This window comes from Patella vulgata, chromosome 1 (assembly GCF_932274485.2).
Source record: "Patella vulgata chromosome 1, xgPatVulg1.2, whole genome shotgun sequence".
In the NCBI taxonomy this organism is placed as follows: domain Eukaryota; kingdom Metazoa; phylum Mollusca; class Gastropoda; family Patellidae; genus Patella; species Patella vulgata.
Window position 1 is genome coordinate 52,712,913 of NC_065879.2, and position 18,280 is coordinate 52,731,192.

Genomic DNA, 18,280 nt, shown 5'->3' on the forward strand with positions numbered 1-18,280 from the left:
TTGCCGAAATTTGTTTTCGCTTGATTGCACCAAGAAACATTAGTTTATCAAACTCACAAGCTTTTCGCATGAAACTCAAATCTAAGGACTTTAAAATCCTGGGGTTCTCGGATTCAAAATCAGTTGCACATGTAAACACTCAACGAGCCAAGTGATGCCACATCTGAACGAAGAACAACACAACAACGCTATCGGTTGGTTACAAGCAGGTGAATACCAGACAGATAATAATAATAATAATTGATTTATATAGCGCCAACAATTCAACTCAGCGTGCCATGTTAAACACTCAGATGTAGCCAGGCTGCTGAATGTTTCCCAGAGTACCATTTCTCGCCTTTGGGATAGGTACCGACAGCAAAGATCAACACTTGCCCTGGATCGTCACAACAGCGACCTCGACCAGACAGTCCGTAGACGCCTACGTGCAACCGTATTACGAGCCAGGCGTCCCGTTACAGCTGTTGTTTTGAAATAGGCCGACACTGTCAAATTAGACTTCAATGGGTTCAGACACACAGGGTATGGCCACAGCAACGCTGGAGAGCAGGGTATACCTACGACGAAATGTCACTATGCGTTTCTTTTTTTTTGAAGAGTATATATTTAGAGCTTTTTACTGAAATGCAATAAATACGGATTCTATTCTGATTTGGCAATAATTACATGGTCGTTTTAATTGTGTGACGCATTGGAAAACATCTGGGGAAGCTAGCACCATCTTTTAATATTGCAGACTATTGTTGGTATCAGGATCAGGCACATTCTACATTCCTCGATGTTTAGTGGTGAAAAAAATGTTTTGTTGGGACATGCATGTACTCGCACAACCAGTGGGCCCTATAGTATATTATCTCCCTTAATGTTCATTCAATTGACTAGCAGGATACCCGGCTTCGCCCGGGGCCCAAATTCAATGGCCTAAAACATTCACGGGTCATGATGGTTAATTTGATTCCACATAGTGGCAATAAATCGAGAAGACAGGCCACGTGGGTCAAATAGAAACTTACGGCAAACGTTTAGTTCTGTTACAAGTGCTAACAAAGTTCTGTCCTTCGACTAGTCTGATCCGGCTTAGTTTTAGGAAATTTTTAGAACTTTCTAGAACATTCTCAAATTTTCCACAACTTTCAAACCTTTTCTAGACCCCCCCCCCCTCCCAACCTTCCATTTTTTCCTAAACACTGTTTCCAGAAATTTCTATTGTTTCTAGAAATTTTCAAATGACGATTCTTGAAAACTCGATCGCCTTAAATGGTAATAAACGATAGATTTCGATGAATTATTATGACCCCATTCGCCCGGGTCCCAGATTGCCCGGCGCAAAATTCGGCTGGTTAATTTGATACCACATGCGAGGGGTCCGGGGCTCTAAATCTAGAAAATGCGATCGCCTAAAATGGTAATAAACCATGTATTTCGATGAATTAGCTTGACCTCTTCACACGCCCGGGGCAAAATTCGCCCGAGGCACAAATTCGCCAGGGGCCTAAAACATTCACTTTCACGGGGTCATGCTGGTAAATTTGATACCACATATGGGGTGGGGGTGGGGGTTGGGTGGAGCGCGGGAACGAAGCGTGGTTCGACCGGGACCCAGGTCTAATTTGCCCGGGGCCCATATTTGATGACCTAAAACATTCACGGAGCCCTGTTCCCCAGTGTTGGTTAATTTGATACCACATATGTGGGGATGGAGCACGGCGACGAAGCGTGATGGGCAAACATGCACACACACATACACATATAGATAGTCCCCCCTTGTTGGTTTTACGCTACTTTGTCAAAATTTTAATTATCTATAATTTTCTTTTATGAAATCATATAAATTTTGGATATGATGTGTATAATAACATATATTTCGTTGTCGTCCACTTTTTGTAAATCACTATACTATCCACGAAAGTAAAATAGTTCGATAGAATGTCATTCTTTACAACTTTATGTTTTACTTGAAATAGACCAGAAATCGATTTTTGCATCCTTTATTTATTTGTCCTATACATAATCGAATTTTGTATTAGAGAATATCATCAACTTACTTGATTTATCTTTCTTCTTTCCATTTTTTGTTTTTTTGTTTTTCCTCCTGTTTTTGTTTCTATGTTTGTTTCGTTTAGTACATGTTTTACAACAATCACCCGGGACACGTCGGGGCTGTTTACACGGTAGTTGGTCGTCTCGTAAACATGTTTCTCTAGCGCAATCAACTTTACCATTCTATAAAAAAAACCCCAACAAATTAAAATTCTTAGGCGTATTATTCCCTGACCCAAATGTTTATTCCTTTTAACAAATCCTGATTAATGTCTAGTATGACTTACATTTTACTGGCAAAAAGTTCAAGGCCAAAGTAATAACAAATTAAGGAACCTAGCCAAACCGAATACACATATATATATAACTAGTCTTAGGTATTAAATACATAAAAAAATAAAAGTTTTTGAAAAAAGAACTACATGCATATATAAGCAAATGTCATTGAATAGAGCCATTGAATACAGCCATTGAATAACCTATGGTTGTATTCAATCACGTTAAACCCCATTTCATTTCATTAGGGTTTTACACTGCCTAGCTTGTGTGAAACACTATTGTTTTTGTTAAGATTATTATTCTTCTTATTAGGCTTTCAGACTTTCGACTGAAAGCCTATTGAGATTACTAAAATTATTATTATTATTAAGCTTTCATATGTATTACATATGAAAGCTTATTGTTTTTGTTAAGATTATTATTATTAAGCTTTCATATTTCATCCCGGAAGTAAAACAGAATTGTCAACTTCTTTAATATTGGTACGAGTTTCATGAAATTTGGAATGTATGTAGACCTCATTGACCCAACTTCAACGATACCATTAAAAATGCCCTAACTTATCTCCCCTTGGAGAAATTAAGGATTAAAGTTTTCCAAAAAATCGACTAAATATAGGTCAGATTGCCTTGAATTTTTTTTTCTGTACTAGCTACGACACTTCTGATTCGTTCACAGAAAATTGAGTTTACAGCCCTTTCCGGAAGTGCCACCATCTTGAAATGTGAAATATCGCTAAGGCTTTTTTTGATATTTTACTTACAGACAAGGGAATTATATTTTCCAAATCCTTGAAGGAAACCCCATAAATTGTAGGAATTAGAATTTTGATTTCTGGCAAATGATGGAAACCGTTTTGAATAGAAAATGAAAAATAGTGAAAAATCCACATTAATGGGCTTGAAAACATACACAATTGGTCGTGGCTGAAAGAATCTGTCTCCTATTACCGAAATTAATACATTTCAGGATAGCCTGGCTCATGGTCGAATGTTTGGTATTTGAATATTTCAAAAATTCGAATGTCGCCTTTGATATTTTCCGTGCCGACAAGGTTGTTTTCGAGTGTAGGCCCGCGCATGCCCGTCACAACCCTACTATCTTGCACACCAACTTGAAACCCACCGGGTATCTGGCTTATGGTCCCAAGCACAATTCTAAACCAGAAATTTTAGGGCCCGACCCATGGGGGCGAGCGGTGGCCATTTTCCCGGGGGTACATAAAGTAAAACAAAAAATAGAGATGGAACTAAGTATTCGATTTTAATTTGGAGACAATTTTCTGATGCGCCGAGGTCGGAAATGGGGGGGGGGGGTGTAGCCGAAGTTTCGAAGAGATTTTGTAAAAAAAATCCCTTCATAACAAACATATTTAGCTGCTTTTGACTTCGCGCATGCGCAACGCTGGAACCAAAGGTACCATGACTAACAAATTCCGGCTAGCAACTTTTCACGTTGGTACCTAGGTGCCCTGAAAATTTCAAGGCGATATCTGCATTCCTTCAAGTCGTTTGTTCTTGGCACGGCTCCAGATACGGCTTCCATAAGGGGAAAAAGGGGGAATTTCGCCACGACACCGGAACGGATTGTCCGAGAACCATGAAATTTGGACACAATACGCCTATTACCACCACGGATTCTGTACTTTACTACCATTTTGATCCGATTAAAAAAAAAGAGATTTATCAAAAAAAAACGATTTTCGGAATTGAATATTAGTTTTAATTAATTTTGAAATTGCAAATGCAACGGGATTTTATCGCCTCTTTCGTATGTGATAGGTATTAGTACTATACACATTATCCTTAAAAGACAATTTTTTAAAATGACCGCAACGATGTTTGCGACACTAAAATCCGAAATCGCCTATTTTGACGATCCATCGTCACGTACCAAACCACTCCGAAATATACCTAAAATCCCAAAATCGACCGTAATTTCTTTTGAATTCGCGCATGCGCCACGCTGGAACCAAAGGGACCATGACTACCAAATTCCAGCAAAGAACTTTTCACGTTGGTACCTAGGTGCCCTGATAAATTCAAGGCGATACCTGCATTCGTTCAGGTCGTTTGTTCTTCATACGGTTCCTGCCGTTCGGCTTTTTCCGCCATTTACGGCTTCAGTAAGGGCGAAAAAAGTGGAATTTCGCCACGACACCGGCACCGATTGTCCGAAAACCATGAAATTTGGACACAATACGCACATTACCACCCCGGACTCTGTGCCTTACTCCCATTTCGATCCGATTAAAAAAAAGAGTTTCAGCAAAAAAAAAAAAAAAAAGATTTAATGAATTTAAATTTGGTTTAAATTAATTTTGAAATTGCAAATTCAAAGGGATCTTATCGCCTCTTCCGTATGTGATTGCTATTAGTACTATACACATTATCCTTAAAAGACAATTTTTTTAAAATGACCGCAACACTAAAAACCGAAATCGCCTATTTTGACTTTACCATACATTAAATATTATATGCATGCGGTTAATTTTATACGCCGACATTGAAATGTGGTCGTATATTGTCGTCGCCCCCGTCCGGCCGGCTAAAGTTAGTATGCGATTACTTTAAATTTATACACAGTGTTTAAGGTCATGATTTTCAGCAATTTCCGATAATTACAGTCAGAGTTATGGCCCTTGATCACTTCAAAAAATCTTGTGGACGCTCTAGAGGCTAAATTTAGTATCCGATCGACTTTAAATTTATAGACAGTGTTTAAGGTCATGAGACGAAGAAGCCTATTGATTTTCAGCGATTTCCGATAATTACTGTAATAGTTATGGCCCTTGATCACTTCAAAAAATCTTGTGGACGCTCTAGAGGTTAAATTTTACTAATTCTTTTTTCTTTGAGTACCTTGAAACATTTACTTCAAATCGCTGTGATTTCGAACCGGAAGTTGAGACCAACTTGACAACTTCTTTAATAGTTGGCACGATTTGTATGAAATTTAGTATGTAAGTAGATCTTAACGATGCGACTTGAAAAATTTCATTAAAAATGTTCTAAATTATCTTCCCTTGATGAAATTAAGGATCAAATTTTTAAAATAAATCGACGAAATATAGGTCAGATTGCCTTGAATTTTTTTGTTCTGTACTAGCTAAGAAAGTACTGATGTGTACACAAAATATGAAGTCTGCCGATTGAACCAGAAGTGCCACCATCTTACGAATGCATTTGAACTACATTGCTGTAACTGTGTAACTATCGGATTTGAATTTTGATCTAGGTCAATTGATGGAAACCCTTTTAAACTGAATATGAGAAAAAGTGAAAAATCGACGATAACGGACATGAAAATGAAAACAATAGGCCGTAGTTTGGAGAATACTTCTCCTATTTTTGAAAATGAATACATTTCTGGATAGTCGGGATCAGGGTCCAATTTATGGTATTTGAAAATGTCACTTTTTTTAATTTTGTCGTTTTTCGTGCCGACAGAGTTGTTTACGAGTGAAAAATCGCATTAGTTTCGCGAGTTTTTGACCGATTTTAATTGTTTTTTTTTATCTTGTTGAGATTCTTTATATGACCTTTGACATGTAACAGGAAGTGATTGTGAATATGAAAGCTTAAATATCTGCTTAGCAGATCTAGTTAGTCTGAAAGCCTATTGAGATTACTAAAATTGTTATTAGGCTTTCAGACTTTCGTCTGAAAGCCTATTGAGATTACTAAAATTATTAGGCTTTCACCTTCGGTGAAAGACTATTGTTATTAATAAGATTAATATTATTAGGCTTTCACCTTCGGTGAAAGACTATTGTTATTACTAAGATTAATTAGGCTTCGGTGAAAGACTATTGTTATTACTAAGATTAATATTATTATTTTTTTTTATTGGGGGAAGCTAGATCTCAGCAACTGTAAGAGATAGAGGTTTGAAATTTGATTTTCTGTATGAAAAGTGGTGTGCAGCTACTGCTTAAAGCTATTTCAAAATTTGTGCGCATAGCGGAAATGCGTCAAATCTTTAACGTGTACGAAAATTGAAAATCGGCCATTATTTTCTTAATTCTCAATGGATTCTTCAGAAATTTACATTTTTGGATAGCTGGAGACATTTCTGAGCAGATAGCAGTTCAAAACTGTGGAAATTATAAACTTTGTCGCTCTCTTATTTTTTTGGTGAAAAATGGAAAATTTTCAACATTTTCTATTTTTCTTTGGGAATTTTGAAATTTCAGTTATATTTTTGGATAGCTGACATCAATCCGATTCCAACAATATAAGTTTTGTTCTGAAATGTTAACCTTGATTTTTCACTTTTTTTCGCATTTTGGTCAAATCGTAGAGTTCTTATTTTTTTTTAAAACGGCTTCAACGATTTTTCTGAAACTTCAGGAATATGAAGTCGAAGGACCAAACCAGTCCATGAACTATAAATGAAAATCCTCTAATCTCCAGAAGTGGTCAAGAAAGGTATCCAAACTTTGACAAAATTCTGAAAAATGGGTGTCTGTGCGGAAAATCCGATGTATCAATTGTGTTTTTGCCGATTAGTTAAAGTTTTATATCGTTTAATAGCCAATTGAATTGTCTATCGGATGGTACTAAAGCGGCAAGATTCTATCAAATAATAAAAAAGTTATGTGACTTTTAATAGTAAGGTATTTTGCGATTTCGAGCAACTTTAGACGCATGTTTCTCGGAAACGCCTCCAACGATTTTTTAAAAACTTTCTCAATCGAGAGACTAATGGGTTGGTTGTTTTGTGAAACTACTGTATTATTTTTTGAAATGTCAGGGGTAGCCGAAAAAAGAGATCGAAAATCGAAAACGTCGTATTTTTACGATTTGGAGGACTATTTCTCGAAAAGTCAAAATAATTCATTTTTGGAACTTCTTCTACAGAGTTATACATAAAACGATTGTACAACAGTCCCAAATATCAGGAGTAGGAGAACAGAGGCATCGAATATTGAAAACGGCAGCTTTCATTGTTAAGTGAAACAGGGTGAATACAATCTGTACGTTTTGTCAACGTATAGGGCCTGTTCAAGAGTGCTTTTATCAGTGATGATATTTGAACTGAAATTATTTCAACTATGAGTGTTTTCTTCTATCCAAAATATGGGTTTAGTGACCCTGTAGCAGAAATAGTTGATTGCAGTGTGTAATAATTAGTTTTTGAATTAATATTTTTGCTTCTTTGTCAAGATTATCTTATAACCGTAATCATCTAGACAGAAATGAACGGCTCGCGCTGTTTATAAGCAAATCCAATTAATGTATGCAGTAGTATTGTACAGAAGTATCGAATATTGCACCTCTGATAAAGACATGACGTTGTTTGAGCATGGACTCTTCCTGAAATTATTATTAAATTTTTATATGTTAGTGACGTCAAATCTTTTACGTGCACGAAACCAGAAAATTGGCGATATTTCATTGAATATTCAATCAATTTTTGAACCAGTTACATATTTGAGTAGCTGACATGAACGCGATTCCGAAGTCCCGTGTACAAATTGGTGTGACCGTAAAAGATAAGATAAGTTGGAATTCTATATAAGAGTAGACTAGCGCCGCTGTACGAGCATGTTTAGAGGTCTTTTTCTCAAAAAGGCAATCTAATATTTTTTTGGGGAACTCCTTCTATAGAGAGCCTAATTGATATATATGTGAATTAAAAGAGAGAGAGAGAGAAATTGGGTTTAACGTCCACTCGACATAAAGTAGGTCATTTCGGGACTAACATATGGTTTATATTTCAATAATTCGCTTGCGCGTAGGGGTCTTTAGCAGTGGAGGAAACCGGAGAAAACCCACGAGGTTAGACAGGCGACCCTACTCCTTGTCACGTACAACCGGGGAATCAAAACCCCGCCAGTTGACTCAATGACAGACCGTATGATACAGTGCAAGCTGAAACAGAAAAAAGCTTCTGTGTCATCGCAACGTAGCAAGTCGAGATCAGCGAGTTCATCGATGACATCAACCGCAGTCCCAAAGGCTAGCCTACCGTGCAACTTCCAGCCAGCACAATGTAATTATATAAGAGACATTTATTCCTACTGGCGATTTACAAATATTGCATGAAGAAATTCAAATCATAAAAACATAAACACGACTAATACACAGTATCATATTGATTATAAAATTACAATGTATATATTGGTTATACTATATATGTCACAAAGCGACAATCATTAGATAATAATAATTATTTACTAATTATCTAAATCATTTTAAGAGGTAGGAGTTATCCGTTGTTTAATTCAACAGTTATATAATTACCCTGGTTAGAAAGGTACGAACACCTACGACACCTACGATATTTCTGAAACGTCGGGACTATGAAGTCGACGGACCAAATCAGTCCATGAACTATAAATGAAAATCCTCTAATCACCGGAAGTGGTCAAGAAAGGTATTCAAAATTTGACAAAATTCTGAAAAATGGGTGCCTGTGCGCCAAATGCGATGTATCAATTGGTTGTTTACCGAGTACTTAAAGTATTATGTCGTATGATAACCACGTGAATTATCTACGAGATGGTGCTATAGCAACAAGATTTTATTGCCAACTAAAAAATGATTTTTTTCAAACTTGCTCAATCGAGATTCTACTGGGTAGTGTATTGTGTGTAACCCTTGTACAATTTTTCTAATTGTCATGGGTAGCCGAAAAAAGAGATCGAAAATTGAAAACAGTTGGAGCATGTTTAGGGGACAAGATCTGAGTTATGCTAGAATGTGGGTTTTTTTGGGGGTGGGGGAGTGGTGGGGATAGTCTTTTGTCATATATCTGGCGATCGTATGACGCCTTGGCGACAGTGAAAGCCTTCAGCATTGCGCGCAATTCTAGTTATTTTTTTTTCCGTTTTGCCTATTTCTCAGCAACTATAAGAGATAGGGGTCTGAAATTTGAATTTCTCTCGGGAAACTGGGTGGTAGTGCTTAAATGTAGAACGAAATTTGTGCGCATAGCGGAAATGCGTGAAATCTTTAACGTGCACAAAAATTGAATATCGGCCATTATTCTCTTGATTCTAAATGGATTCTTCAGATATTTACATTTTTGGATAGCTGGAGACATTTCTGAGCAGATTGAAGTTCAAAACTGTGGAATTTAGAAACTTTGTCGCTATCATTTTTTTGGTGAAAAATGGAATTTTATTTAGGGGGGAATTTTGAAATTTCAGTTATATTTTTGGATAGCTGACATCAATCCGATTCGAACTATATAAGTTTTGTTCTGAAATGTTAACTTTGATTTTTCACTTTTTTTCGCATTTTGGTCTAAACGTAGAGTTCTTATTTTTTTAAAACGGCTCCAACGATTTTTCTGAAACTTCAGGAATATGAAGTCGAAGGACCAGACCAGTCCATGAACTATAAATGAAAATCCTCTAATGTCCGGAAGTAGTCAAGAAAGGTACCCAAACTTTGACAAAATTGTGAAAAATGGGGGCCTGTGCGGAAAATGCGATGTACCAATTGTGTTTTTGCCGAATAGTTACAGTCTTATATCGTTTAATAGCCCATTGAATTGTCGATCAGATGGTACTAAAGCGACAAGTTTCTATCAATAATTGAAAAAGTTATGTGACTTTGAAAAGTAAGTATTTTTACGATTTCGAGCAACTTTAGACGCCATTTTCTCGGAAACGCCTCCAACGATTTGTTTCAAACTTTCTCAATCGAGAGTCAAATGGGTACTGTATTGTTTGAAACCTTTGTATAATTTTTCTAATTGTCATGGGTAGCCGAAAACAGAGATCTAAAATCGAAAACGTCGTATTTTGACGATTTGGAGCATTTTTAGAGGTCTTTTTCTCGAAAAGTTAAGATAATATTTTTTTGGGAACTTCTGCCACAGAGAGTCTTATCGGTAGTGTTATGTATGAATCCTTTGTACGACAGTCCCAAATATCAGGAGTAGGAGAACAAAGAGATCGAAAACTGAAAACGGCAGCTTTCATTGCTAAGCGAAACATGTGGTAAGGGTGGATACAATCTGTACGTTTTGTCAACGTATAGAGCCTATTCAAGAGTGTTTTTTTTCTTTCACATTGACGATATTTTGAACTAAAATTATTTCAACTATGAGTGTTTTCTTCTACCCAAAATATGGGTTTATTGACCCTGTAGCAGAAATAGTTGATTGCAGTGTGTAATAATTAGTCTTTGAATTAATATTGTTGCTTCTTTGTCAAAATTATCTTATAACCGTAATCATCTAGACAGAAATCGACGGCTTGGGCTGTTTATAAGCAAGTCCAATTCGCTAATTGAGTGCAGTAGTATTGTACAGTAGTATCGAATATTGGATCTCTGATGAAAGGCATGACGTTGTTTGGGCTAGGGGCTCTATCTGTAATTGATATTACATTTTTATATGTTAGTGATACAAATCCTTGGCGTGCACGAAACCAGAAAATTGGCGATATTTCATTGAATATTCAATCAATTTTTGAAGTCCCGTGGACACATCGGAGTGACCGTAAAAGATCCCATGGCAGTTGGAATTCTATGTAAGAGTAGACTAGCGCCGCTGTACGAGCATGTTTAGAGGTCTAATATTTTTTTGGGAACTCCTATAGAGGGCCTAATTGATATATCTGTGTATGAAACCACCGTACAACGGTCAAAAGTATCAAGAGTGGCCAAACAAATGCCACTGTATATCGACAAAAGTCCGAAATGGTCATAATCGGAATGTTTTGCATACGTATAAAGCATATATAGAGACCTTTTTTTTTAAGTGGCAATATTTGAACTAAGGGTATTTTACTGTCAACCAAAATATGGAATTGGTGCTTCTAGGCTGAAAATTTGTCTACATGACGCCATCACTTGATACCATTGAAAATAAAGGAATCCGATGCGCCTATTGATAAGGAAGTCGCCTTCTTCTCATCAAAAATGAAAATCTAATGCTGGTAAGTATATTTTAGGTTTTGGTAGTTATCTTAGACCTAAGATTACTTTTTTGTCCCATTCGGAAAACTGTTTTGTTTATTCCTTTTCTAATTCGTGTAGATCTTTGAAGAGTTCTGAATATTGATTTTCACATGTTTTAAACTGTTAGTACTTATAACTATCGCGAAAGTTATGAACAGACCCGAAGCGAAGTAAATATTTAACGTGCACGAAAATTTAAAATCGGCCATAACTATGTCAATTCCCAACCGATTTTCGAAAAATTTATATTTTTGTACAGCTGGGGATATTGCAGATGCGAATTTCGAAAATTCGTCGCTGTGATTTCGAACCGGTATTTATGACCAATTTGACAACTTCTTTAATAGTTGTATGATTTTTATGAAATTTAGCATGTAAGTAGATCTTACCGATGCGACTTCAAAAATATGATTAGGAATTTGCTAAATTATCTCCCCTTTATGAAATTAAGGATCAAAATTTTCAAAAAAATCATCGAAATATAGGTCAGAATGACCTAATTTTTTTTTTCGATACTAGACAAGTAATTACTGACTCATATACAAAATATGGAGTTTGTCAATCGAACCGGAAATGCCACCATCTTGAAACGTGAAAGTCTTAATAACTTTTGCGATATTGCAGTTACAGATATTGGAGTTATATTTTCTGAATCCCTGAAGGAATGCCTAAAAAACGTCCAGAGCAGAATTTTGATTAAGGTCAACTGATGGCCGCCATTTTGAAGTGAATATGAAAAATAGCGAAAAATCGACATTTACGGTCTTCTAAACAAACACAATAGGGCATATTATGTACAATACGTCTCCTATTTCTGAAATTAATACATTTCAGGATAGCCGGGATACGGGTCGAATGTTTGGTATTTGAATATTTCAAAAATTCGAATTTCGCCTTTGATGTTTTCCGTGCCGACAAGGTTGTTTTCGAGTGTAGGCGCCTCACAACCCTACTATCGTGCACACCAACTTGAAACTCGCCGGGTATCTGGCTTATGGTCCCAAGCACAATTCCAAACAAGAAATTTTAGGGCCCGACCCATGGGGGCGAACGGTGGCCATTTTCCCGGGGGTACATAAAGTAAAACTAGAAAATAGAGATGGAACTATGTGTTCGATTTTGATTTCGAGACAATTTTTGGATGCGCTGAGGTCGGAAACGGGGGTTAGCCGAAGCTTCGAAGAGATAGGTCCATTATGTAAAAAAATCCTTCATAACAAACATATTTAGCGGCAACGCTGGAAGCAAAGGTACCATGTCTACCAAATTCCGGCAAGGACATTTTCACGTTGGTACCTAGGTGCCCTGAAAAATTCAAGGCGATAACTGCATTCCTTGAAGTCGTTTGTTCTTGGCACGGCTCCAGGTCGGTTTTTTTTTTCTAAGTCAATTTACGGCTTCCGGGAAAAAAGTGGAATTTCGCCGCGACACCGGCACCGGATTGTCCAAAAACCATGAAATTTGGACACAATACGCCCATTACCACCCGGACTCTGTGCTTTACCCCCATTTTGGTATCATTAACATAAAAAGAGTTTTAGCAAAAAATCGATTTTCGGAATTTAATATTGGTTTTAATTAATTTTAAAATTGCAAATGCAAAGAGATTCTATCGTCTCTTCCGTATGTGATAGGTATTAGTACTATACACATTATCCTTAAAAGACAATTTTTTAAAATGACCGCAACGATGTATCGACACTAGAAACCGAAATCGCCTATTTTGACGTTTTTTGACTGCTGAGGCATCCTTCCGGTGGTCCAAATCTCTGGAATTTCTAGTGGTTGGCTGCGCCGCGATGATATTTATCACATATTAAAAGGAGAAAATGCTCAGATATCAAAAACAATAAAAATTCGATAAAATACGGTAACTTTTTAAGCAAAAAACTTTGATGGGTGGGGCTGGGTTTCGAATTTATTTTCAACGTTCTCTGAATTCCACACTCTTCTTTTTTTAATATGTAATAGCTCGAATCCCAAGGTACATTCCGTGCAAATTTGAAGGCAATCGAACAAAGGGAACATTGCCTGGGCAGAGCAAATCAACCCCGGTTGCGAAAATTTGCTCCTTCTTCAACGTTATTATAATATTGTAATATTAGATCCATCCGGGTCCCCGATCCACCGTCACTTACCAAACCACTCCGAAATATACCCAAAATCTCAAAATCGACCTTAATTTTTTTTGACTTCGCGCATGCGCCACGCTGGAACCAAAGGTACCATGACTAAAAAATTCCGGCAAGGAACTTTTCACGTTTCGTTCAGGTCGTTTGTTCTTCACGCGGTTCCTGTCGTTCGGCTTTTTCTGCCATTTACGGCTTCAGTAAGTGCGAAAAAAGTGGAATTTCGCCACGACACCGGCACCGATTGTCCGAAAACCATGAAATTTGGACAAAATACGCCCATTACCAACCCGGACTTTGTGTCTTACTCCCATTTTGATCCGATTATAAAAAAAAGAGTTTTAGCAAAAAAATAGATTTTCGGTCAACTGATGATCTCCATTTGGAATTGAATATGAAGAACAGTGAAATATCCACATGAACAGACGTGAAAATAAACACAATAGGCCGTAATATGTTCAATGCGCTCTTATTTCTCATGAAATTAATGCATTTCAGGATAAATCGAGATCAAGATCGATTTTTTGGTGTTTGAAAATTTTCAAAATATCGTATTTCGCCTATGACCTTTTACCTACCGACAAAGTTGTTTGCAGGACAATTTATGCCTTTAATTTTCAAAATTTACAAATTTAACCAAAATATTCGAACAGCTAAGGTCAATCTGATTCAAAAAATATTAGTTCCGTCCAAAGTTATTTCATTTATTTTTTTGATATTTTCCTGCCACTTTTTAGTTCTTTCCCGCCATTTTCGTTTCATGTTCTCATCCGTCCCGTTTTTAAACGGCTTTATCCATTTTTCTGAAACTTCTGGAACGGAAAGTCATTCCGATTACAGCAATGCAAGTCTCAGTTATTTCCCTTTAGTTTTCAGATTATTTTGTTGCCCGGGTGCAACTATATTTAGACTTGTAACTTCGCGACTTTTTCACCGATTTTGATAATTATTTTTTGTTGTTCTTTTTTCTTTTAAGATACTTGATATAATCCATGTCACGTGACGATGAATATGAAAGCTTTCATATCTGCGTGGGACAGTAGCAGATCTAGTTAAGCTTTCATATTACATATGAAAGCTTATTGTTTCTGTTAAGATTATTATTAAGCTTTCATATTACATATGAAAGCTTATTGTTTCTGTTAAGATTATTATTGTTATTTTTTTTTTGTGTTTTGTCCACAAATCGGATTTCTCAGAATCTAACCATAGGATCGTTCTGAAACTTTTACCTATCCCCCCAAAAATGGGTGGTGGCTGTTGATTAAATATATTTTCAAAACGTTTTACGAATCCGAAATCACCGAATTTTACGAAGGAATGCATTTGACCTACAATGCTGTAACTCTGTGACTATTTGACCTATTTTACTAATTCTTTTTTCTTTGAGTATCTTGAAACATTTACTTCAAATCTGCAATTTCGGATTTTGGCATTTCGAAAATTCGTCGCTGTCATTTCGAACCGGAAGTTATTACCAATTTGACAACTTCTTTAATAGTTGTGCGATTTTCGTGAAATTTAGAATGTTAGTAGATCTTGCCAATGCGACTTCAATGATGTCCTTGGAAATTTTCTAAATTATCTCCCCTTGGTGAAATTAAGGATCAAAGTTTTCAAAAAAATCGACGAAATATAGGTCAGATTGCCTTGAAATTTTTTTTCTGTACTAGCTAAGACAGTACTGATGAGTACACAAAATATGGAGTTTGTCGAGCAAACCGGAAGTGCCACCATCTCAAAATGTGAAAAGTCCATACGGCTTTTGCAATATTTTACTTAAAGACATAAGAGTTACATTTTCTGAATGCTTGAAGGAAAGCCTAAAAATCTATCGGTTTAGAATTTTGAATTAGGTCAACTGATGGACGCCATTTTGAAATGAAAATGAAAATTAGTGAAAAATCCACATTTATGGGCTTGAAAACATACACAATTGGTCGTGGCTTAGAGAATCTGTCTCCTATTACCGAAATTAATACATTTGAGGATAACCTGGATCATGGTCGAATGTTTGGTATTTGAATATTTCAAAAATTCGAATTTCTCCTTTGATGTTTTCCGTGCCGACAAGGTTGTTTTCGAGTTTAGCTGGTTTTGATTTCGCGCATGCGCTACACAGGAACCAACGGTACCATGAGTACTAAATTCCGGCGAGCAACTTTTCACGTTGGTACCTAGGCACCCTGAAAATTTCAAGGTGATACCTGCATTCGTTCAAGTCGTTTGTTCTTGTCACCTGCCTTTCGTCGTTTTTTTTTTCTAAGTCAATTTACGGCTTCCATGAGGGGAAAAAAGTGGAATTTCGCCGTGACACCGGCACCGATTGTCCGAAAACCATGAAATTTGGACACAATACGCCCATTACCACCCCGGACTCTATGCTTTACCCCCATTTTGATCCCATTAAAAAAAAAGAGTTTTAGCAAAAAAACGATTTTCGGAATTTAATATTGGTTTTAACCCTGTAATACCCAGACATGATATATTATTATAATCCCTATGAAATATTTTAATTATTTACTGCTATAATATGAATTATCACTTATTCCCCGTTAAATAAATATCGGTCACCTGGTGCCGCTGTACAACTTAAAGGACACTGGCCTCAAGTCAATTTACGGAGAGAGAGAGAGAGAGAGAGAAATGGGGTTTAACGTCCACTCGACACAAACTAGGTCATTTCGGGACCAACATATGGTTTAATTTTATTTCAATAATTCGCTTGCGCGTAGGGGTCTTTAGCAGTGGGAGGAAACCGGAGGACCCGGAGAAAACCCACAAGGTTGGACAGGCGACCCTACTCCTTGCGTCAATTTACGGCTTCCATGAGGGGAAAAAAGTGGAATTTCGCCGTGACACTGGCACCGATTGTCCGAAAACCATGAAATTAGGACACAATACGCCCATTACCACCCCTGACTCTGTGCTTTACCCCCATTTTGATCACATTAAAAAGAAAAGAGTTTTAGCAAAAAAACGATTTTCGGAATTTAATATTGGTTTTAATTAATTTTGAAATTGGAAATGCAAAGAGATTTTATCGCCTCTTCCGTATGTGATAGGTATTGGTACTATACACATTATCCTTAAAAGACAATTTTTTAAACTGACCGTAACGATGCATCGACACTAGAAACCGAAATCGCCTATTTTGACCTATTTTGACTGCTGGGGTATCTTTCCGTACGTGACAAGGAGTAGGTCGCCCGTCCAACCTGTGTATTTTTTCAGGATCACCCGGTTTCCCCCCACTGCTAGACCCCTACGCGCAAGCGAATTATTGAAATAAAATTGAACCATACGTTAGTCCCGAAATGACCTAGTTTGTGTCGAGTGGTCGATCAACCCCATTTCGCTCTCTCAATTTTAGCACTCCTAACTCTAAAACTAAATGCAAGGAACGGGCCTATTTACAGAGGTCACAATTTTAACCTACATGCACATCTACATGATATACATATTATTATAATCCCTATGGGATATTTTAATTATTTACTGTTATAATATGAATTATCACTTATTCCCCGTTAAATAAATATCGGTCACCGGGTGCAGCTGTACAACTTCAAGGACCTTGGCCTCAAGTGCATGGGACCAACTCTACATTTTCTGAAATGTCAATAAAAGCCCAGGAATGATTTCATTTAAAAAAAATAATCAGAAAGTAAATCTAGTTTTATTTATATGCTATTTGTTGCCAGAAAATATATTTTGTTACGAGTCTAATTCAAATTTAAAAATAAACAATGGGTCTGAGGCATATTTTATTGATATATATGTGATAAAAGAGTGCCAGAAATGTCTCGAAATTCAGCCATTTGTGTATTTAGTATATCAAGTATATGCGTGTATTACAAAGCTCTGATTTGTGTGATTTGTGTACACCCCGCTCCCCCCCCCCCCTCCTCGTGTCACTATCATGTACATATCAATTCTGCTGCCAACCCACCCACGCGAACATGACTAAATTATAAAACATTGTCTAGTCGTTTGTATGTTACGACAAAACGAGGCCAGCGTGGCTCATTTGCTGCAGAACGGAAGGCCTTGCAAGGATTAGTGTCTAGTCGTTTGGATGGTACGAAAACCCGAGGTCAAAGTGGTTCCCCGTTGGCAGTGGTGAAGTATGGAAGGCCTAGCAAGGATCTGTGTCTAGTCGTTTCGATGGGACGAAAAACGCCCGTCCCCTCGTCCATGGTACAAGGATTAGTGCCTAGTCGCTTGGATGGTATGCAAAACAGAGGTCCCCGTTCTCTCCCTTTGTCTGTGGTTCTTGACCGAAGGCCCGACAACTAACTTTGCGTGCAGTTTTTTTAGGTAGGACGAAAAATCGAAATCCTGTGTGCATATTGGCGTGCACGAAAAATAACCTTTTGCATTTGGAATTTTATGCACCCACCCCACCCTCGAACAACGCTTAACATAACATTTTGTTTTCACTACCTACATTGTAAAATTTGTTTGATTTCAGATGACTTAGCCCCGGTTTTTCACAGTGAAAGATTTTGATGGAATTTTATGCACCCACCCCACCCTCGAACAACGCTTAACATAACATTTTGTTTTCACTACCTACATTGTAAAATTTGTTTGATTTCAGATGACTTAGCCCCGGTTTTTCACAGTGAAAGATTTTGATGAAACTTGACATGCATGTTTATAACCCAAAGATATGGTTCCTTTCGATATTTGCGCATATCGAATCGTAACTTCATGAATTATGGTCCCTGATTGTAGGAAAAATCACTTTATATTTCGCGTGTTCTCTATCTATCTCTCGGAAATGGAATATGGAAATACACAAGCTAGCTAGTGTATTACAGGTTGGTGGTGGTGGGGATGAGGTCTTCTATTTGCAATGATTTTTTGACTACAAAATATACGCTCTAACTCATTACTCAAACTACAGCA

The 18,280-nt window shown here is 37.1% G+C and overlaps 1 protein-coding gene across 5 annotated transcripts in view; it reads right to left on the reverse strand.

Moving 5' to 3' along the window:
- LOC126830378 (chordin-like protein 2) overlaps positions 1-18,280 on the reverse strand; it is a 424,750-nt gene that overhangs the window by 114,959 nt on the left and 291,511 nt on the right. For all 5 annotated transcript variants that reach the window (XM_050560793.2, XM_050560772.2, XM_050560785.2 and 2 more), the window contains one exon: positions 2,046-2,223. In XM_050560793.2, coding sequence (XP_050416750.1) covers positions 2,046-2,223 — 178 coding nt within the window. The remainder of the gene's footprint in view (positions 1-2,045; positions 2,224-18,280) is intronic.